At 48.6% G+C, this 22335-nt stretch overlaps 1 protein-coding gene across 2 annotated transcripts in view; it reads right to left on the reverse strand.

Annotated features, from left to right (window-relative positions):
• The window catches only part of Dtx4 (deltex E3 ubiquitin ligase 4), a 33894-nt gene that overhangs the window by 7164 nt on the left and 4395 nt on the right, over nt 1-22335 (reverse strand). For both annotated transcript variants that reach the window (XM_028884212.2, XM_037204979.1), the window contains exons 2-7: nt 17024-17747; nt 11784-11845; nt 10477-10638; nt 8305-8366; nt 7289-7441; nt 4244-4405 (exon numbers count right to left, since the gene is read on the reverse strand). In XM_028884212.2, coding sequence (XP_028740045.1) covers nt 4244-4405; nt 7289-7441; nt 8305-8366; nt 10477-10638; nt 11784-11845; nt 17024-17747 — 1325 coding nt within the window. The remainder of the gene's footprint in view (nt 1-4243; nt 4406-7288; nt 7442-8304; nt 8367-10476; nt 10639-11783; nt 11846-17023; nt 17748-22335) is intronic.

Below are 22335 nucleotides of genomic sequence, written 5' to 3' on the forward strand. Positions count from 1 at the left end.
ATAATAAAGTTCTCTGAGCTACAAGCCGTGCGGTCAGAGCAGGATTCTTGTGGATTTTCTTCTTTGTCTCCGTGGGTTTTGCTTCCCTAGTCAACTACACAGAGTCCAGTGTTGAGGACAGAAAATCTTGTGGCACTTGAGCTATCCTCACCCAACACTTCCTTACACCAGCCATCTCAGGACACTGAGTGGGAAAGGCATGAGAGGAGAACTGAGTCAGAACCCAGACGCGGTGCTACCGGGAATGGTTTGTTCCTCCCAAACTCCTCCCCTGCGGCCTCGTGGGCAGCTGGGGCGTGCGAGAGTCAATGAGGTTGTCAGAGGGGATGAATGCCTTTCTTCGGAGAGTTCTCCTCTTGTTCTCAGGGGACTGGGTTAGCTGGTGTGAAAGCATGCTGCTTCCAAAGCAAGGCTGCTTCTTCTGTTCTCTTCTGAACACTTCTGCCCGTCTATTTGCTGCCATGAGCTGAGGTACCAGGAGATCCTTGCCCAATGCAACCAGACACAACTGCTGGACTTCCCATCCTCCAGAACCATGAGCCACATTAACCTCTTTTAAAAAAAAATTATTCAGCTCAGAGATCCTGTTACAGCTACAGTAAAAAAGAACAAGAAACTAGGCTTCTCAATTGGTGTTTGTCTTAGTCTTGTTCTTGTTAATATGGCAAAATATCCCCAACAAAAGAACTTAAGGGAAAGTGGTTTATTTGGCTCATGATTTCAGGTTAGAGTCCGTTCGAGAGTCAGAGTAGCAGGAACTTGAAGCAGACAGTCACATTACATCCAGTCAAGCACACAGAGCAATGATTTAAAACATGCATGACAGACTCACTTTCTCCCCTCTTACATATTACAGATTCCCCCTTTCCTAGGGAATGATGTCACTCACAGTAGGCAGGTCTTCCCATCTCAATTAATATATTCAAGAAAATCCCCCAGAGTCATACCTATAAACCAAACTAATCTATGCAATCTCTCATGGGATTCTCTTCCTGGGTGATTCTAAATTGTGTCTCATTGACAGAGCTATCACAGACCTCAACAGATTCATTGGTCCCTTTGCGAAGTTTATGAAGGTTGACTCAACAACTTTCCACCCATACCAATGCTTGTCTATAATTTCTGAACATTCCTGACCCCTTGGAAGTAGACCCTTATTTAAAACTCTTTGTAAGTGCAAGCCATATAATATTGACAATTCTATGTAGTTGTTGGTACATGCTCTTCCACAGATCAATAAATGCATACCAGGTACGTAAAAAGTGAGCAAACAAATGAATGGATGAAAGAAGGAAATTAAACTCATTGGCTCAAAAAAAAAAAAAAAAGAAGAGGGATTGTTGGGGGCAAAGATTTGGTAGGCGAGCGGGAGGGGTGTGAAAATGCTCAAACTCAGTGCACACATGCATAAAACTGCCAAAGAGTAAAACTATTACAAAATTTTAAAGTATATTTTATTCTTTGAGAATTCTATATGTGTACATAGTATATTTTGATCACAGAAAAAAAAATGTTAGAAGATATACAAATGTCACTATGAGCTAAAAGAAGCAGTGAGGTTCTTCTGGAGCAAAAGAATCCGACAGTTGTAACTTCACATTCAGACTAAACCTCTACAAATGTACAACATTCCCATGGCCACACTTCTCAGATAAGGCAGCCTTCAACACTGAGGGACCAGGCCTGACCATAGCTCCAACTGCTTCTCTGATGCCTGGGGCTGCTGGGTGTGTGTCCAACTCAGCCTGTCTGGCAGTGACCCAGTAAGGCTGTGCATTCTGGGCCTGTCGCCAGGCAAAGCAGTCACGACTCTGCCTCGGCCTGGCCCAAAGCTTCTCCCGAAGGGATTCACTCTCTGCAGTGAAAGCGGCGTTTGAAGACCTGGGCTCACCGAAGTCCAAGCCTGCAATGTCCCTGGAGCTTCAAGGGACACAGCACGGATCGTCTTGCTACTGACTCACAGTAATGAGTCTGCAGAGCACCTGACTGTTTAGAGATGTATTTGCTTCCACAAGCCAGCGTGTTGCTGGAGGTGCTAGGGCCCTGCACAGGCAGCACTGGCCCCTCTACAGAGACTCTCTCTGTTCCTTAACTCTGGAGGCTTAAAAATGGACTTCTCAATGGATGCCCCATCTTGACCTTTGGTTCTACTTTCACCCTCCTGGACTTTTTTTTCATTTTCTTTTTAACAGTGTGTGTGTGTGTATGTGTACATGCACGCACGCACGCATGCATGCACGCACGCACGCACACCACAGTGCACGTGTGGAGGTCAGAGGACAACTTGCAGGACTCAGTTCTTTCCTTGCACTCATGGGTTTCGGGGATTGAACCTGGTTTATCAGGAGGGGCTCTCAGTTGTCAGGACTGGCAGCAAGCCTCCTTACCAGAGGGCCAACCCCCCAGCCCACTCCCCCATTTTCATTCTTCCCTACCACTCTAGAAGCCACCCCAGAACCATTCGACAAGCTTCTCCTGAGCAACAGCCAACCACATCTTACTTTCTTAGCCTGGCCTCCATTATTCAGGAGCCTGGCATGCTGCAGTGGTCTTATTTCCACTCATCTCCCGTTCTTAAGTCACACTGACTTCGTAAAGCATAATGTCAATTACATGATGTTTTATAATCCTAATCAGACGGGCAATCTCCAGGGCTCCCCATAGCCTAAGTCTCCATGCCTGGCCCTGGCATTCAAGGCCTTCTGTGACTGTGCCCTACATGCTCATCATGTTCTTTCTTCCATGTCTTCTGCAAGCCTCAGCTCCCAACCTCCTAACTGAGTACATGCTATTGTCCATACACATGCAACTTTTTTCAACAACTGTTACCTCTTCCAGCTAAATATGTACTTTGCATCTTTTTTAATGTCTTCCATAGCTTCACTAGAGAGTGTCCTGCACCAGAAATTCTCCTCCCACCTTCCGGATAGACCACACATAAACAACTCTTCCTCACCCTAACCTATCAGCCAATTAGACAGCAGGAAGCAAGGTCCTGAGCCCCTTGGTAGTGGGCCCTGAGATGTGCACATGGATCGCATCTCCCACCCTTGGCTCTCTGCCTAGCAGATTCCCAGCAATACAGATGGAAAAGACGCAGGCACCTTGAAGACAGGAAGTGGGGCCCAGGGTCCTAAGACTTTGAAGCCCTGCACTTCCTTTGTCTGCTCACTTTCATCAATGGTGCATATCCGTTTCTGCTCTCCAGATTAGAAGCGAAAGGTATTTATCTTGCTCTGCCTCGTTACCAAGGGCCCCAGGGAAGATGCATGTTTTATGAACTATCACACTTCTCTGTTTTATTTCCTCATAACTTGCTATTATATGGAAGTGCTCTGTCACTTATTTGCTTATCATCCTCCTGGCCCCAGTGGGGACTTCAGGGATCAAAGGCTGAGCCAGTTCCAACACCAGTTTCACCAGAACCTAACACACACCTGGGCATAACCCACATGCAAACATCTGTCAGACAAAAGACAACAGGAAGCCACAGGTGGGAGCGAGAGAGGGTGAGCTAACCAACGTTTGCTAAGGGATGAGTCCAGTCTGCTCCCGAGAACACCTAGGAGAGGCTCCACCGTAGGAGCGAAGGGCTACATTGCACTGACTCACGGGATTATTATTCATAACGTTCCTGAGGGCTGACTGTCTTCAACCAGAGAGGACAGAAATGCCACCAAAGACAAAGCCAAGCATAACCATCCGTTTTTTTTTTTTAAATGCAAATAACTGACCAAGAATTTCTGCCTCCAGGAAATTATCCTACAGACCATGGTCACAGGTGTACTAGGTTATTAGTGATAACATGATCTGCTCTAGCAAAAGATCACAATCTCAGCAGACAGCTAATGGAGGTGTTTGATTAAATTATACACATGTGTGTGTGTGTGTATACACTAGATTATTACACAGACATAAGAAAGAATGAGGACATTCTATATGAACACAGAAGAAAAGCTAAGGTCCATATTGTGAGCTGGAAAGGACAGAGTGTGAAACAATGTGCCTAAACGTAGCCCTTTGTGCAGAAATGGGAGGGGGGATGCAGCCTGCACTGAGTATATACAAGGAATGCTGGAAGGATACAGAAAAATTAGAACAATGGTAGTGAAGGGGGAGAGCCAGGGGAGTGAGACACATGATGGGGACAGGATGGGAAGGAGGCTTTTTCTAAAGGATAACATTTCACCCACAAACATTCAAAGTTGAAATGATAAACGTCGCCACCCAAGGGTGGGCTCACCTGAATGCCAGGTGGGATACTGTAGATAATCCGGATGGTCTTGCAATCCGGGTGGCCGGGCAAGGAGTGGGGGATGAGGTGGTACTCCATCTTCCCTGGAGGCTGGGTGCCTGTCTTGACACCATAGATGGTCTTACATGTTGGACACTGTAAACTCCCATCCTAAGGAAACAAGTTCCAGGACAGCCAGATTAGGAAACTACTTTGGTCATGACCTTTACCTCAGCCCCCCTAAAGCACCAGAGACCAAGGTCTCCAGACGAAACTCACCCAATGGATAACAGACCTGAAACCATCTCAAGCTACTTAAGCCATTTAGGCTTTCTCTAAAACAGGAAGAAAATGACACAAGTAGCTGAGGCACACAGATGAGACACCCCTGTCCTTGAGAGGAAGCGCTAACTAGGGCAGGAAGCCTAGACAGGGAACTGCGATTTAACTAATACCCACGTGGGCGGAACACACAGTAACTGCTCCAGAACAACAGCCGCCCAGCCTCGGAGCCCCAGACTCACCCAGGGGAACTTGCTAAAATTAAAGACCTCCAGACCCCATGTCAGGCCTGCTGAGTCAGACCTGGGAGCCTGAGAAGTGCAGAGGTCCACAGTGTAAACTCTAAAGTAAAGCTGCCTGGATGTGAGTCTCAGCCCACCGATGAGCTTCTGTAGAGTGCTTGCTGCCCCATGCATGATAAGGAGGACTCAAACCTCATCAGTAGATGAAGTTATCGGTGGAGTGATGTGATGGCGGCCAGGAGGTGCGAAGGACAGGAAGAAACAGAGGCAACAGAGGGGGGGAGGGGTAAGGCGGGCATGCACAGAGGTTACATGATATACCCACAGCAAAGAACTCTGTCAACCACAGACTATCTCCCCGAAGTGATGAGCTAAAACCAAACAAACAACAAACAAAAACCAACCCATTTCTCCCTTTTCTGCTGCTTTCTCACGTGTTTGTCATAGCCATAAAAACAGACTTGAATGTGGGTTGTGGAGACAGTAATGCAAACAGCTGTAGTTTCACAGGAGGAGCTGGCGAAGCATCACCTGCTAGGGCTGATAATAACCTGCAAGAGGTCCCAGACATCGAAGGAAATTCTCAGGTTCAGAGAAAAGGAAGCACGCATGGGCAGCAAGCACATGTATGCAGAATGCGATGCTGCTCAGCTGGGACCAAGGCCCTGGCAGACAGACACCTGGAGGCTTTGTAAGAAGGAGAGGAGGCCTTCTTAGGGTTATTTAGGCATGTTTCTAGCCAAGCTTGGCTCGTTTGAAATAACAGCTCATGTTCATAGTCATGGCTCTCTGAAACCAGGGCCCTGCTTTCTCTACTAGCCTTAATTTGCTTCAAGACCTGGGGCGAATGAGTCCATTCTCTCATGTTTTTCTTCGATGTGCTTAAGAGAATTAAAAACGCTTCAAAGTACTGTTGAAAGGGAGAACAAAGAACAGTGGCTTGAGAAACATGTTTGGAGCCCTACAGACACGTACATGAGTTACCGGGCAGTCTTGAAGCGTTAGCATTTCAGCCCTACATAAAGATGAAAGGGGGAAATGAGAGCCATAATAAAAAGGAGATACCATTTTGAGTAACTACAGTCATAACATCTGTGATGTAGCCACTGGTCTGGAAGGATGGCACAGAAGGTAAGTAGTCCGTTTACAAGCACTGAGTTTGACCCCTAGAACGCCAGAAGTGATGGCATGCTCTTGTAACCCTGGTGCCTGAGAGACGGAGACAGGAGGATCCCTGGCACTTGGTGGCCAGCCACCCTCGCCTAATTTGTGAGCTATGAGACATCCTTGTCTCAAAAGAGATAGGCAGTGTTCGAGACGTAACACCAGAGGTTGTCCTCCAGCATCCTCATGTGCATGTTTAAACAGGAACACACATACATACACACACACACACACACACACACACACACACACAACACACACACACACATGCACGCGCGCACACACACATGCACGCGCGCACACACACGCACGCACACACACGCGCACACACACACACACACACGCACGCACGCACGCACACGCACACACGCGCACACGCACACGGGGATGGGGGGAGGAGCAGCAGCTACTGTGTCATCTCTACTTTGGAAATGGAAAGTGAAATCTTGAAGAGGTTGTGAGTCAACCAACTATGATGAGGGGCACCCTATGTCAGTTAATGGAGAGAGGCCTCATCTCAGTCTCCAATAGTTGATGCTTGGGGCAGGGATTACCAGGGACTTTGATAATGCCTTTGCAGGGACAATCAAAGGTGTTTTGACTTGTCCAGAGAAGATGAATTTCAACTTCAGCCACTGGCAAGAAGAATGAAGCTATTGAGAACTCACTTACAGTATCATGAACGAACAAATGCTCACTATGGACACAGCACTGTGATCCAGGCCTCCTTCCCTCAGAACCTTCATGGGCAAAGCTCACCTCTGCTAGACTACCCTACATACCCAAACTAGAGATGAGGGGAACCTGGCCCAAAGGGAAAATGAAGAGAGATTTTGCAATGTGGGGGCTAATCCTGAAAACAGCAAAGATGAAAACAGTGAAAATGCTCATTCCTGATGTGTGCTGATGTGAAGGTTAATCCCGACTGTCAACCTGATGAGATTTAGATTTACCACGGAAACATGTCCGGGAGGGAGTTTCTAGACTGAGCTATAGCAATCTAGACATGAGCAGCTCCATTCTATGGGCTGAAGTCCTGAACTAAATGAAAAGGAGAGTGTGAACTGGGCACCAGCGTTCGTCACTCTCTGCCTCCTGTCTCCATCTGGATATGACCAGCTACTTCAAGCTCCTTCCACCACCTTGACTTCCTCACCATGACAGGCTGTCTTAAATTGTGAGCCAAACCAAACCCTTACTTCTTTAGATGGCTCCTGCCAGTAGTTTGCCACAGCGACAGGCAGAGTGTGGCACGCATACCTGGAGTACCCGTTACATGTTCCAAAGCATTGTGTGGGAGAACAAGGACACCGAGGAACAAACCATGGCTGACCACCACCCCGTCTCCCGCCCCATGGACACTAACCTTGTTCCCATTGTTGTACATGGCCACCAGGCAGTAGATGTGGTAGATGTGGCCACATCTGGACAGCTTCCCCACCAGGTCAGGCTTGACTGTAGGCTGCGGGCCCTTGTAGCCAGAGGGGGCTGTGAGACGTTCCATGCAGATGGTACAGTCCTGGTAGATGAAGAACAGAGAGGGGTCAACTCTCACCTAGGCAGGGCAGCCAGCGCATGAAATGTTCCTGCACCATGGCAGGCATCTTCTAGAAAGTCCATGAATCTGGGGTGCTGTGTTTGAGGCAATTCTAACTATAGTGCTGTCTTGCTTAACACAGAGGAGAAATTCCTCAAATAATTCCCGCACATGCCAACTTGGACTCACTGACTACATTATAATCTTGACGCGACATTGCCTTTGCTTGGAGTCTTCCAGTTGCTTGTCAACAGATACCATGACAAGCTTTCCTTATGCTGCACATCTGTAAAGGTATTGTATTTCAAATGTATTAGAGGGGACTTGTATCTAAACAAATCTATGGCCTGTTTCCCAACCTCATCACTGTTGACATCATGGTAGGGCAATTCTTTGCCGAGGATACTGTTCTAGGTGCTCAGAAGTGTCTCTGGTGTTTACCTACTAGATGCTAGTAGCACACTCCCTAGGCAATCACCACAACCGCACAGAATCCCCACACAAGGCCACATGTTCCTTCAGGGGCAAATCATTTCAGATGAGAATCACTGGTCCGTATCAAATCCTTTCTAAAGGGAATTCACATGGCTTGGCACACTGTTTTGCTTAAACTCAGACAAGCATGGGAGGTAGCTTAGAATCATTTAGAATTCTGCTAAATAGGGCAAGTTAAACCATGACTGCAGCTTGAAACCTTGAACCTTGAAGGGAAGGCATCAGCTAAATCTGCTCTGTGCCAGCCAGGACTTAGAAAGCGTCACCAGACACATCCTGCAGAACACGGAGACAGAGGACGCACTCGGTGACAGAGAAAGTGAACCTTACCCTGTAACTCCTGAACTCACCTCTTCTGGGGGATGCCGAACCTTCTGCAGATACTTCTTTAGCACTTCCTCTGGGGTTTTACCTATGGAGACAAGAGAGTCACCATGTCACCCAGGCAGAGGAGATGGGATCCACCAGCCTTGCCATCCTATGTGTCAGAGAGGAAAAGTGAGAAGCAAGTTCAAAGAGAAAAGGGGCTGGGAGGCAGCTGAGTCAGGAAAGTGATTGCCTTGCAAGAACAAGGACCTAAGATGGAGCCCCAGAAACTAAGTGAAAAGCCAGTGCGGTGGAGCATGCTTATAATTCCAGAGATAGGGAACTGAAGACAGACAGATCTCTGGGGTTTGCTGACAGCCACTCCAGAGTAACTGGCAAGCCCCAAGCAAATGAGACCCTGTCTCAAAAAACAAGGTAGATGGCATCTAAGGAACAATGCTGAGGATGACCTTTGGGGTCTCCACGTGCATACTTACGTGCACGCACACACACACACACACACACACACACACACACACACACACACACACACGAAAAGGAGGTCAAATTATATGGCAATGATTTAAGGGGCATGAATGAGAATAGAACTTCTCCCAGATCAATCATAGCGGCCTGAGGAAGGATGGGATGCTCCTGTCTGCCTTGACCTCTTGCAGTCCACTCTCTGACATGTCTGTCTATTTCAGCAAACCTGCATTTTACCTGTGATAAACTGAGTTTCTCCTCCTGATAATCCAAGAGCCTAGACTTGCCTACACGATCCCTTGAGAAAATAGAAATGAAAACACTTTGGCCCGCTCCACAACACCGGCCGGTCGGTCGGTCGGTCTGCATTCCTTTTACAACTCGTTAAGCCCTAGCTCAGCTTTGTGACATGGTGTCACAGTCAAATTATTTTTGTGGGAAAGCAGGAAGTTGTGACCCCCGTTTCAGGACAATCCTCCCTGGCTTTAGATAAAGCTGCCGCCGCCAGCAGATGCAGTCCAGCAGTGGGGAAAGGGGAAGGCTGTGGGAAGCATCCTAAGAGCCAGAGGAATCAAGGATCTTCCGGAGCTGGATCCTTGGGAAGTAAGCTAACCCGAAGGCATAGGATAGGTTCACATGGGTTTATAAGAAGCTACAGAGCTTAAAAAGACCCATGGAATTGTGGGCTGCAACCCTGACTTCTCCAAGCTGTTTTCTTACCCATACAATAAGGACGCATTGGTAGTACCTACTGCAGCGGGTGCTTTGACGACTAACTAGCTGATGGATGCACAGCCCGATCGCACTCTGCCAGATAAGGAGACAGTATGCGCTATTAATAGTGCCAGGAAGAGGGCAGAAGTCTAAACCCCTGCCTGACCCACTGGGCGAAGAACAAGGCATGTGAGTTCACTGAAGCAGGGAAATTGAAACAGACAGGAAAAGTAGGACATGGGTTTGAGGAAGTTTAGCGGACAGCAGCCAAACGCGGAGATGCAGGCCCTTCCCTCCTAATGCCCTGCTTCTCTCGAAAGAATCAGGCGTCTATTAATTGAGAGCCTATTACCTATTGCCAGACCCTGGGCTAAGTGCTACACACACACATTCTGACTCCAATTCCATGAGACGTTTGTAAGATGAAGGCTGGGGAGGAAGCAGCCGGTCCTTTCCTAACCAACAGCAGCTAGCTGGACAATCAGTCACAGAAGCAGCCAACCCAGAGTCTCTGGGGTCAGGGGAGGCAACCTTTCCCTTAGTCGCTCGATGACGGACAGGTACAGAGTTCATGGGGCCAGCGGTCCAGTGCTGGCTTTCCGGTCGCCATGGGCACATTCCAGGACATACCTGCTGGTCACGGGCACTACAAAGACGGCAAAGCAGAAGCTGCACCCAACGCGCTCGTGACAAAGTCAGGACCTCTTGGTTCGCGGCGTCTGTTCTGACACCAGTTCCGTTTCTCTCCTGACACGTTGTCCTTGCACAGCACTTAACACTGGGATGCCTCTGCCACTGTAGGCTTGTGTGTTTATGTGTTTCCGGGTAGTTCTTTCTGACCCACACCCAAACCACTCTGGTAGACTCATCAAAATCTATGAGTGAGGCCTGCCTAGCAGACGGGGAAGTGACAGCCCAGGGGAGTAAGCCACGGCTTTGACCGCGGTGCAGGCAGAGCCGGGGCCGGAGACCCAGCCTTTCACTCCAGAGATCTAATCAGAAGAAGAGGCCTGTACCTTTCTTGGCCTGCTTTTTGGTGGTCTTGCGGCTTGTGTTGGACACCCCTGGGATGGACTTTATTTCACTCTTGCTGACAGGGGGTGGGTGGAGGACCAACTTTGGTGGCCGAGTGAGGCACACAGGCAATCCCGCTGCACTCATGAGGATCCCGGTGATTCCTGGAAGGGGCAGGGCAGGGGTGAGGAGGGGCTGAAGAATGTGCTCCCAAGACTGCCTCCCTCCCACATGCCCACTCTCCTCCTCTCCACAGACAGTTCTCCTAATTCATGCATGCATTCTCTACACACACACACACATATGCAGTGGCATGCTTGGGTGCATGGGTGGATGAAGCCAGAAGACAGCTTTGGAAGTTGTTCCTCAGAAGCTAACCACCTCACTTAAAAAAACACCCCCCCACACACACACAAAAAAAAAAACAAAACAAACAAACAAACAAAAAACTATTAATTAAACATACTTTTGCTCTATCTCTTACCCTGTTAAATCCTTCTCCCTTTATCTAAAAGTCTCTGTTCCACATTCGTGCCTTTCTGTTTTGTGAATCATTAATTTTGACCGGGGACTTGTGTATGACCATGGGTATGGAAGTGGCTGTTAGAGCTTGGTGGGACCCATAAGTGAAGGCAACGACTCTTCCTTCTCTCAGAATCTATCAGTAGCCATCAGTTCAATAGGGACACACAGGGCCCTCTGAGGCCCCTCCCAGTCCATGCCTGACCAATGACATTCTTCTCTAGGCCCGGTGTAGGCCGCCACAGCCAATGTAAGATCATGATTAAACCGTCTGTATTATACTGACAAGGTGGAACTTTACAGCCCATATCCCCATCTTTCACATCTTACGTTCTTCTCACCCTCTCCTCCATGATGTTCCTTGAACCTTAGAGGGTCACCTTGTGTTTTGAGTCAAGGTATCAGTGGCCTGGACCTCCCCAGGAAACTGGTGGCCAGAAACCTCCAGGAATCTGCCTATCTCTGCCTCTCAAGCAGTGGGATTATACGCACCCATCATTGTTCTCAAACTGTTTTTCTTTTCTTTTCTTTTTTAAACAGGGATTCTGGGATAGAACTTTTGCCGCCGTGCTTGCCTGTCAGACACTTTATTACACGAGTTATCTCCCAAGCCCCCTGACATGCTCAGCTTTTAGCACCACCCCAAGCCTTCCTGTTCAACTCCTAAGATCTCATTTTCTTCAGTTAGCACCCACATTCTCTCCTCTTTATAAGTAAGTGTTCATCAGCTAGTCCACGACTGATTTTTTAGCCTAAGCCAGTCCAGCCCAGGTTAGTTAGTTCTTACCTGCCAAGGCAGGGTTGACAGGGCTGGACCCATTCAAGTTTTTCACAGGCACAGTGGGAACCCTGTGGAAGGAAAGGACACATGTAATATGGCTTTGACAAACGGAACAAAATGAACCCATGTTTAAACCTACCAACGTGCAGTAGGTTCTTAACACATCAGTGGGAGGGAAGAGGTTCAAAACTGAACTCAGGTCACAACACCCTCCACTCAGAACCTGAGAATGCAGAATGGGTCCAGTCAAAGCAAGGGCTCCTGGCCCTGCATGATCCACCAGTACCTCCGCCCTAATTTCCTTAATCCACCGCCAGTCTCTTCTCAGCACTTTTTACTCTCTGTTCTTGCTGGTCCTAGCACCTGCCTAAGCCCCTTTATAAATGTTGTTTCTTCTACCTAAGATGTTCTTCCAAGTCACTGCCCATTTCCACCTACACTCCCTTAGCGTTGGCTAAAACACAGGTCTTTAGCCAAGATCAGAGTCATAACCCTTCCCACAAATTCATGCACCACAGGAATCTGCATCCCCCCCCCAGCACCCCGCCCCCCGCGTCCCCCAAGCTTCTCAGAATGGAGATGTTGCAATCCCTGGTCCAGTACTTGGAAACCACTGCTTGAACAGCTGTCACTTCTCCTTGTCCCAGAAACTTATAAACACAAGCCGAATCTCCTCCCCTCCCTGTCCTCCCCAGCTCTGGAGAGGAGCCCACACAGCTGCCTGGGAAAGGCAAGGCCGCCCACAGCGAAAGCACCAACAGAGAAAATACAGGACACGTAGAGATGGGACTTGTGCCATTCCAGGCTTCTTCTCCCCGGGCTTCCACAGCTGGCTTGGAGAAGCCAGTGGGGCTAGTGATAGATGCCTGGGAGCAAGGCAGCCTGAGAATCCAGCTGGGCTAGGGCTGTGCTGGGAAGGCAGAAGTCAGTATTTATTTATTTATCTATTTGAGAAGAACTTGTTGAACCCATGTTGGGACAATTATGCTTAATGTTGGGGGTGCAACTGTGAACATGACACCCCATGGCTCTTACTCTATGGGTTTTGATTCACAGAACTCAGATCTGGCTAGGGGGCGACCATAACTGCCCACAACAGATAAACCCACCCCATCCTCCCAACAATCTATGTAAGAGGTTCCATTGTCAATCTCACTGCATGGGTAATGGCGTTGGGGCACACAGAGGTTAGGATGAGGTCAAGATTGCAACTAAGAGTCCAACATAGTATCCAGCTCCAGGGTCCTTCCACTGTGCCTCCCATGATGCCAAGCTCTCCACTGCCCCATGCTGTAACGAACAAAGCCACCATCAGGACAGAAGAGAGACCCAAGAACCAGGTCTCTCTGCCCCACAGAGGCCCAGTATGATGCAACTCCTCTCTTGCCTTTCCATGGCCACAGAAGCCATGAAGCTCATAAAAGGATGTTATGTTTATCTATCTGGCCAAACCAAAAGGCTACTTTTCTTTCTGAACTGCTCCCTGAATAAAGCAAGACCGGATGTGGGCAGGGAAAAAGATGTCTTTAAATAAGAGTCACCAGACCAAGGAAAAAGGAGCAGTCTTGATTCCGGGTTCTGTAAACGACCAAACACTGCAAATAATATGAAGTCGGCCAACTGCCTCAATGGTGTGGGGCTAGAACGTATCCCCTTGGCAATTTCCCATAAAACTACTTGAGGGGAAGGTGACTCAGAGGCCCTGGACCCCCTCCAGGGCAGATTCACCTTCCAGACTCTACCTGAAAAGGCTTGAAGAGTCTGCCTCCTGTGGTATGTTCCCTGCCCCGCCCCCCAGGGGGGGGACACAGCATGAGCAGAGCAGCCTTGCACCTGCCCCTTTCACCCTCTCCACAGCCCCCTCTTCAGCTGATAACATACTGTGATCTGAGTGACAAAGGCCACCTTTGTTCCCACAAACTGGACTGGCAGGTTTCCACATGCTATCTGGTCAACCAGGAAATACTCCAGCCCTCAGAGCAGCCCAAGAATTGTGGAGTGTGGGGGTCTAGAGAGATATAGGGGAGGTCCGCTTATGGAACCCCTGGACACTTAGGAAGATTGGGGTCAACCGGTGGGACCACCCTGCCCCTGTGGGTCAGGAAGGGGGCCCTGTGGTCCCTAGTCTGTGGGCAGCAGTGGAACTCAGTGCAGTCCAGGGCTGTGTGCTTTCCCAGACACCCAACACGGAGGGAGAAATGGAAAGTGCCTGGCCCATCTGCACTCAGCCTGCTTTGCCTTTGGCGGTGCTGGCCAGCTCCTCTGTATTCTGTGACCACATCTGCCTGCCTTTACCCCAGCTGTAAACAAGACCTGATAAATGTCTGCTCCCTTGGGGTCCCTGTGAGGCTGTAGCATCTAGGTCAAGTAGTTGGTAAACAGCGGAGCCTTGTGCAAATTTGGGCAACTGTTTACACTTTTATTTTCCAATTGTCGAAGGACTTGATTTCTGCCACTTCCTGCTTTAATAATCCAGTTTTCTCACATTCTTGAGCACAGGGTATCAGGTATAAAGGGCAGAGTTGAAAGCCCTGCAGAGCTCGGGACTGTGAGCAGGCAACACCTGCCTACCCTTCCCCCACAGTTCCAGGTTAAAATGAAAACCCCAGAAAACCTGTCCTCTGCCCTTGGGGCCTCAGCTATCTGAGCATGAGCCCCTCCTTCTAGGAAACAGCAGTCCAATCACAAGCCTGCTTCTCACATCCTCCAGGCAACTCAGCCAAAGCCTTTGGACCTAGTCATGTGCTGGCCAATCAGAAGACAGCCCTTCCCCCATCCTCTTGGGCTGCTACCAGTTATGGGAGGGTCAAAGTTTTTTATTTCCATTGATGACATAAAACTGAGGAAAGAGAGGCGCTAACACAGCAAAGGGAAGGGGCCTGAATGAGGCGAGGGATATCCCTGCAGACCCCATGGTGAGAAAGCTGGTGTTTCTGAGTTATTCACCAACCCAGGAAGCCCCATGAAGGACAATGGCCTTGTCTCTAAGGCAACCAACAACCATGCCTAGCTGGAGGTACAGAAACCTGGACTCTGGGGGAGAGGGGTGATCACTGCCCTCCACAGACCTCCCTACCCCTTTTAAGAACCTCCTGCTTGTGTCTGAATAATTCACTGCATCTTTTGTTCCCTGCCAAGACTTTCTCTTCATCCCACATTGCCTGATCTTCTTTTTTTTTTTTCTTTTCCTGTGGGAAAGTTGCCCGAAGAGGTCACGGGCAGAGAGGATGGGACTGGCTGTGCAATGACAGAAGGTTGATGGTGACGCCAGACAAAGGGGGCGACACATGCTCATTAGTGGCCAAGAAAAGCTGGAAGAGATGGCAGAGGGGTGTGGGAGGTGGGAAAAGGTGAGAAGAAAGGGCTGGAAGACAGACAGAGGTGGGAGGAGGCTCCCTTTCAGGAAGACAGCGCAAAAGCGACTCATTTCTATAGCCCCTTTGAAAGCGCACTGCCCCACTCCTTCCTCCAGCTTAGGAGAGGAATAAAGGAGAGAAACGAAGCCTGTTGACTTCCTCGGACTCACTGCGGTTCAAGGGGCATCTGTCTCCGTGATGGCACAGGGTCACTGGGGCATTTGTCGAGGGGACAGAAATGAGGTGCAACCTGGATCAGTTCAGCTTTGTCTTCAGTGCAGTAACAACACAAGTGTATAACCGTTAGATACAGCGTCATCCATAGCTAACGCTCACTGGATTCCATGTCGTCTCTAAACCGAAGGCCTCACTGAACCCGTGTGGCAGCCCTAGAACTGAAACTCCATTACAACGCTACTCAACAGCTAAGAACACTGAAGACAGAGGATGCCAATCTCACTCCAAGTGGCACAGCAAGGAACTTGGGTTCAAGCCCAGCAATCAAGGGCTCCTCTTGTGTGCCAGCAATAACCCTGGAACTCTGCTGTGATCCAGGGTAGAGGAGCAGAGGAGCAGCAGGATCCAGGCCCCTCTTCCCCTGTTCCACACTTCACCATGGAGGAAGTCATGAGCGTACCATGCCTCTGACTTGCATGATAAGCTGCCTTCACCGTCACTGAGGCTTTAGTCAAAACAAAGGTGGAACAGTGGACAAAATCTTGTGTCCCAACTTGTCTGCACCACATGAGCTGGGTGACCCTCCAAGGAAAGATAAATCTTAGCAAAGTGCCCATCCCTAAAATACATCAGCAAAATCAATGGGACAATATGGGCAAGCACATCTGGGACTTGTCAAGGAGTCAACTCTATCCATGGAGGTTTTTTCAGTGTTCCCATGAACAGGTTATATAAACTTGGAATCATCATTTGACACAAAAGGACTGACCCTTGCAAAGATCCCAGGGCTTATACAAATGAGAGGTAGGAACAGAGGCTGTTCCAGCCTAGTGCTCCCCTCCAGCTGCATCCCTTCTTTCATTTCCTTTCCCTGTGCTAAGATGTTTGCAGACCCAGCTGAGCATCTACGGCACTGCCTCGGGGCAGCCTGGGTTTTCAGTCTAGGGACCCATTCCAGCTCTAACGCCATCTCAACCATTTGGGGTACAGGGCAGCAGCAGGGCCAGACCTCTGGGGACAAAAGGAGGGCAGTTGGGGGTGATGGGTTGACAAGAAGCCAGCATGTCAGGCAAAGGCTGCAGGGCCCGGGCACTCCTATTTGGTGGATGAGGGATATCAAGAACATAAGAATCAATAATCGCACCTCCAACAGCACCAGCATGTCCTAAGAATGTTAAGATGGGGCATGGAAGAAGCAATCCATGCTTGGTACCTACTGTATGCCTGTACTGAGATAAATGTCTGGTAGGGAATGGGTAAGACCGGACTCCTATAACATACCTGATTTTCTTTATCCATGAAATGAGATAATGTCTCCAGAGTCATTTTAAAGATTATAAACGAGATGGTAAAACCATTAAACCAGAAACAGTGGAAATTCAACCAATGCTAACTAAGACTTCCTAGCATGGTCATCTGTCCTCACTTGGGTTGTAACATGGGTATGTCTGCAGCGTTTGCTAATGATGAAGTCAGAGCTTCCTGTGCGGGTCTTGCCTCAGATCACATGCCAACTAAGAAGCAAAACCTCAGTCATATCCAGACCCCTTGGTACCCCAATGTGAAATCCCTCCCTGTCCACACTCAGCTCAGCCTTAAGGAGAGGAGGTATGCCTGCCTTAGCCAGCCCCCTCTAGCTGTCTGACCCAGAGGTGAGTCATGTGCTATCTCTGAGGTGGGTCATTGCTCTGCGGAAGCCATGGGAACACCTACCCCGAGGCAATCAGCACCCGGGACTGGGCAATGGCCAGTCGCTGCAGGTTGGACCGATTCAAAGTGGCCAGTGCCACCCTTCCAGTCTTCCTGTCGTTTCCTTGTGGGCTGGCGGGGGAGCCTATAGTCGCCCCAGCTGGTGTATTAGAGACTTGTCTCCGGATCACCTGTGATGGGGCAGACTTCCCTGGGCCCCGGATGGTGCCTGCAGTGTCTAGTGGCTTTGCCCCAGGGCCCGGGGGCGGGGGCAGCTTGCCCACTCCAGAGGGAGCCATGTTCTTGCGTGTTCCTGGAGGCTGAAGGGGCCCAGTGCTTCCGTGGACCACAGCCGCCTTGACACTCATCACCAAAACACATTGTGGACAGGAACAGGGTGGTGCAGGTGGGGAGGTGGCCGTGCCAGGACTGACTGGCCAGGACTGAGCCTTAGGCATAGTGCCTGTGACCATCGGGTAGATGAGGTCTAGTCGGCGGCGGACCCGGCGCTGGCGTTGGGTCTGCCTGTTGATCTGGCCCATGGTGCTGAAGTCAATGATGTAGCTGAAGCCAATGGAAGTGAGGTCGATCCAGGGGTGCTGCTTCTCATAGGCATGCTGGATGGTGATACCCACTTCCATGTCATAGGGCGTCCAGGAACCATTGTCGTTCTCCCACTCCCACACCACACCCTTCCCAGGGGCTGAGGATGGGTCGTAGTAGCTGCGGCGGACTGGTCGTAGGGTCCCTGTCAAAGTAAGGCAGAAGAGGGATCAGAGCTGGTAGAGAATGCCACTGATTTGTATTAGATTCACAGGTAAACATCACAACAGTCCTACTGTGTGGTCAGCCCTGGGCTGCCTAGCAGGGTTTTGAGTAAGACTCCTTCGGGAGTCTACAACCTCTCCAGAGTAGAAGCAGATGAAGGCCCGTGGAGGGCATGGGAAGCATTGCCAAGCAGCAGAACACATCAATTGATTGCACACCAATCGATTCACCTTCCAGCTAATGAGGATACTCCATCAACTCTTGCTCAGAGAAATAGGGTAACTACTCCCTGGGAGTTTTGGTAAGCAAACACTAAGGGTGGTTATATAGTCAATGCATAGGAATTCACATGTCTGGTAACTCTCACTTGGCAGAGAAATGACCTCACACAGAGAAGTGCTCATAGGCCATCTCTGCCTCTCTGAACAGCCCTGCACTCAGGGCTATGGAGGAAAAGAACACAGAACCATCCAAGTCCAGAAGAAAAGGCCAGAGGTTATGGCAATTAAGCTGACCATAGCTCTTTCAGAGCACATTAAAAAGAAGGAAGAATTGGGATGATGAGATGGCCCAGGGGGCAAGGGAACTTGATTCTAAACCTCATGACCCGAATTTGGCCCCAAGGACTCACATGGTGGAAGGAGAAAACCAACTCCCACAAGTTGCCCTCTGACCTCCACACACATGCCACGGCTCAACCCATCCTCTACCCTGCCAAAACAAATAAATGTAAAAAAAAAAAATTAAGATGAAAATATGTTATTGGGAGATGGGGCATCATCTTGAGAGAACTCTCACCCATTTCCCACTATTAAGTCTTTTATCAGTAATAATAACATTCTCAATGGTCACGAGAATCATTTCATAATTATCTAAGATTTTCTTCCAAGAAACTCAACCCTCCTAAAGATAGCATCCTCTTCATTTTAATGGTCTCCCTGTGGGTTTGGAAGAGCTAGGGAGATAACAAGATAATGGGACAGCACAGATGACCCAGCAAGCCCACAAGAGATCTGGACTCCAGAATTGCTGCCTCTTTTTCCTCTCCCCACCCTAGTCCCAAATTCTGTCTCCAACCAGGACTCATTTCATGGCATCAACATCAAGGCTCAAGGCTGAAGAGGGCTCTGAGCTGCTGGGGGTCCTTGCATCTGCCAGCTTAAGCTCTATCTGAGGAAGTGGTGGGAAAAGGCTCCCCTTTCCTGGCCTCTGACCCGCCCCCTCCCCCAACCCAGAGGGAGACACCATGACTGGGACAGAATCCCATTCAAGGGGGAAAGAAAGGAACAATGGTTATTCAGGCCTATGCCAGGGTCATAACCTACTCCCCACCCCATCTCCAAGCCCCTTAATAACCCAAAACATCAACATTCAAAGGCACAAGGGAGAAGCAGAACAATTCTCTATTCAGTGCCAGGACCTCTGTTGGGGGCCCTGGGGTATCAGGACGGAGGGGGGAAGTGCCCGGGTTAGCCTCCATTTCCTTCCTCAGCAGCAGTCTGGGGAACAAAGCCCAGGGTCCACAGAGGAGGTTCCATCCCTTCCTGCAGTGGGAGGAAGCCTTCTTTCCTCCTTTCTTAGGTCTCGGCACAGCTCTAACAGGTGGATTTGAAGACTGAATGGAGAATCCAGTATAAAACTACAAACAGGAACCTGCCACACAGCAACGGCTCAATCAAATGGTGATTGTGATTGTAGTTCACCCTTGGATGTTATAGGAAAAGTGCAGTTAGAGGACACAGTGCACGTGTGTGTGTGTGTGTGTGTGTGTGTGTGTGTGTGTGTGTGTGTGTGTGTTCAGGGGGGAGATACAGAGGAAGAGAAAAAAATGCATCACCCCAGAATATTTGCACAGTCTTTACTCTTGGTTGCTCACAGATACCCATTCTATACAATTTCCATGTCAATCCTATAAAACACCTTTTACAGATAAGAAAATTAAGTTCAGAGAGTTTAATGACACTTTTGAAAATTCCCTCTAGGGAATAGGGGCAATGCACTTCATTAGTGCTTACAACTGTACTTATAAGACATCTTTTGTTTGTTTGAGCAATTGGTTTTAGACAATAAAGTTATCAATCCTGGAAAAGTTTGAACATTGTCTCTGAACTCTCTAGACCATGCCCTGGCTCCATACATACGTTCCTAGTTTATCTTCTCCTATCCTTTGCATTTTCCACTATTTCTGTCAAGTCCAGAACCCCTTAATTCTCCTAACTATGTATCACATCTCTACACCACAACCTTATCACTTACAACTCCTTGTCATTTTCACTTACTGAAATTCTCTTTTGGGTTCTTAGGCCACTTGTTCACCCATTTTTGAAATGTTTTAGTCCCAGCCTCACCCCTGCCCCTGCCCCAGGAAGTTTTAGGTGCAGAACTGGACTGATTGTTTTTAGATGTCTAAGCTTACCCTCCTTTTAGGTGCTGAGTGGGGGCAGGGATATAGCTGTGTGGTTCTTTGTATTCCACTCCCCAACGCAATGTCTGGCAGTTATAAAAGCACCATAAACTGTGCCATGATTGATTGAACACTCTGGCTACTATCATATTTTTCTCATTGATCGCATATTGCTCAGCATCCCATTAGTTGCTATGGAGAATGTAAAACTCAAGCATTCTTAAGCCGAGTGCAGTCTCAAAAGGAGTTAGAAGGCAAATGTGTGAGTGGTTGTTTATGATGCAAAATGAGCCAAAGGATATCAAAGAAATGCAAGTTGTCGGGAAAATGACTGGACCCTTCTCTGCTTAAATCTTCCCAGAATTTTTTTTCTTCAGCCAGGATCCAAATCCCTGGCCTCACCCACCTCCACAGCTCGCCCCCCCCCCCCCCACACACACTCTGCACACATTTCTTTCACACTGGCCTCCAGTCTCTCCTGTTGCTATTCTCTGACTCTGGGACCCTTCACCATGCTAGGTTCCCCCCTCCGAATTAACAGCGCTGATCTCAAAGTGCAGTTTGCACATTTATCTATGTGGCTAGTTAGAGGATGACCTGCCTCCCTCCCAGATCCTCAATCTGGTGACAGTAAGCATAAACTGTTTACCCTAGCACTGTCCCACAGGCCTGACATTTATTGAGCCTGAGGGGGCGGGGCCCAATCAATAGTGATTAATACATGAAGTGGTGATGGTTTGCAGAACTTTTGAAGAAACAGATGATAAGTAAAACTTGAAAGATAAAGAGAACGTCAATAGTCAAATAGAAAGAAAGGGCATCCCTTTTAGGGGGAACCATGTGAACAGGTAGGGTGGAGAAAACCTCAGAACTACTGGGAAAACATAAGACACAGAGGACCAACCTAGAGCTAGAGCATGGAAGGTCTGGAACACCAAGCTGTGATGGCATTGTTTTTGAGTAAGGAGGAGATAGTGAAGGGTTTTAAGTATAAGTGACAAGACCAAAGCTAATCAGTTCACAGTGGCAGATGGATGTTAGATAAAGCGAAAAGAGAGGTGGGGAGACCCTACAGAGAGGACTAGGAAGGACTTGAGCATGGGCAGCTGGATTCTCTGAAAATGATGTTTCAAGGCCATTTGTTTATAACCCCCAGGGCCCCAGCAATGACCTCAAGACCCAAGAGCCTTGGTCTGGGAATCCAGTTCTCTTCATGCACATTAAAATTTCAACCAAAGGGCTACACATTTTGCAATCCTGGACATATTAGCTGCCCAGGCTCTCAATAAGAGAATGAGTCAAAGAATCCTGAGGATGACCAGGAGGAAACTGCAAAGTGGCAGCAAACAGAGGAATGCAAAGATAAGCTAGTCTTTTGGAGACAAAGTTACTGAATTTAGTTCAGCCCTACAGAGTAGTCATTAAAAATACACAACCTCAGAACCAAAAATTTTGGAGAAGAGAGAAGGTGAGATTGTATTCCTAGAGACTGCTCTATTTGGAATAGTCTAGCCTGATTCTATTCTAGAATCAGGACCATGGATTAGACAGTCTGGAGAAATTCCATCTTATACTATGGTGTGACGACCCAAGGAGAAGGTTTCCAATATGGCAGGCATAGAGGATGTTCACAAACCAAAGAGGAAGGAAGAGAAGGAAAAATGGCTTTCTCCCAGCTCCTCAGACACCAGCACTCAAAAGCATCAAAAAAGTTTTGTCTTTTGGGAACTAGAAGACAATGCTCCAGGCACGGATTGAGTTCTCTGACATGTAACCCAGACCTGTGTTTTTAGTCTACACTGTCAGATCCTCAGCTTCTCTGGCCAGCACGACTTCACCTCACCGTCAGTGTAGAAAGCTCCATGAGGGTAAATGTTTGGATGCTCTATTCCCGATAGGCCCCACACTCCTGCCACTGCACATGAAATTAGTCCACAAAGTTCACAAATGCAGGAAGCAGACATGGGACACTCCACTGGACTCTTAGCTCAGTCACTGACAAAGTAACTTGAACTCCTGACCAACTTAAGTTCTTTCTGCTCGTTCCTTTTTCTACAAAATGGGAATAATTAGTCTTCGTATAATCCTTATGAAAACCGATTAAGACACCTGTGAACTTGCTTGGCATGTCATAGACACATCTCCTCTATACTGAAGCATCCAC

This window comes from Peromyscus leucopus, chromosome 1, assembly GCF_004664715.2.
Source record: "Peromyscus leucopus breed LL Stock chromosome 1, UCI_PerLeu_2.1, whole genome shotgun sequence".
Classification (NCBI taxonomy): domain Eukaryota; kingdom Metazoa; phylum Chordata; class Mammalia; order Rodentia; family Cricetidae; genus Peromyscus; species Peromyscus leucopus.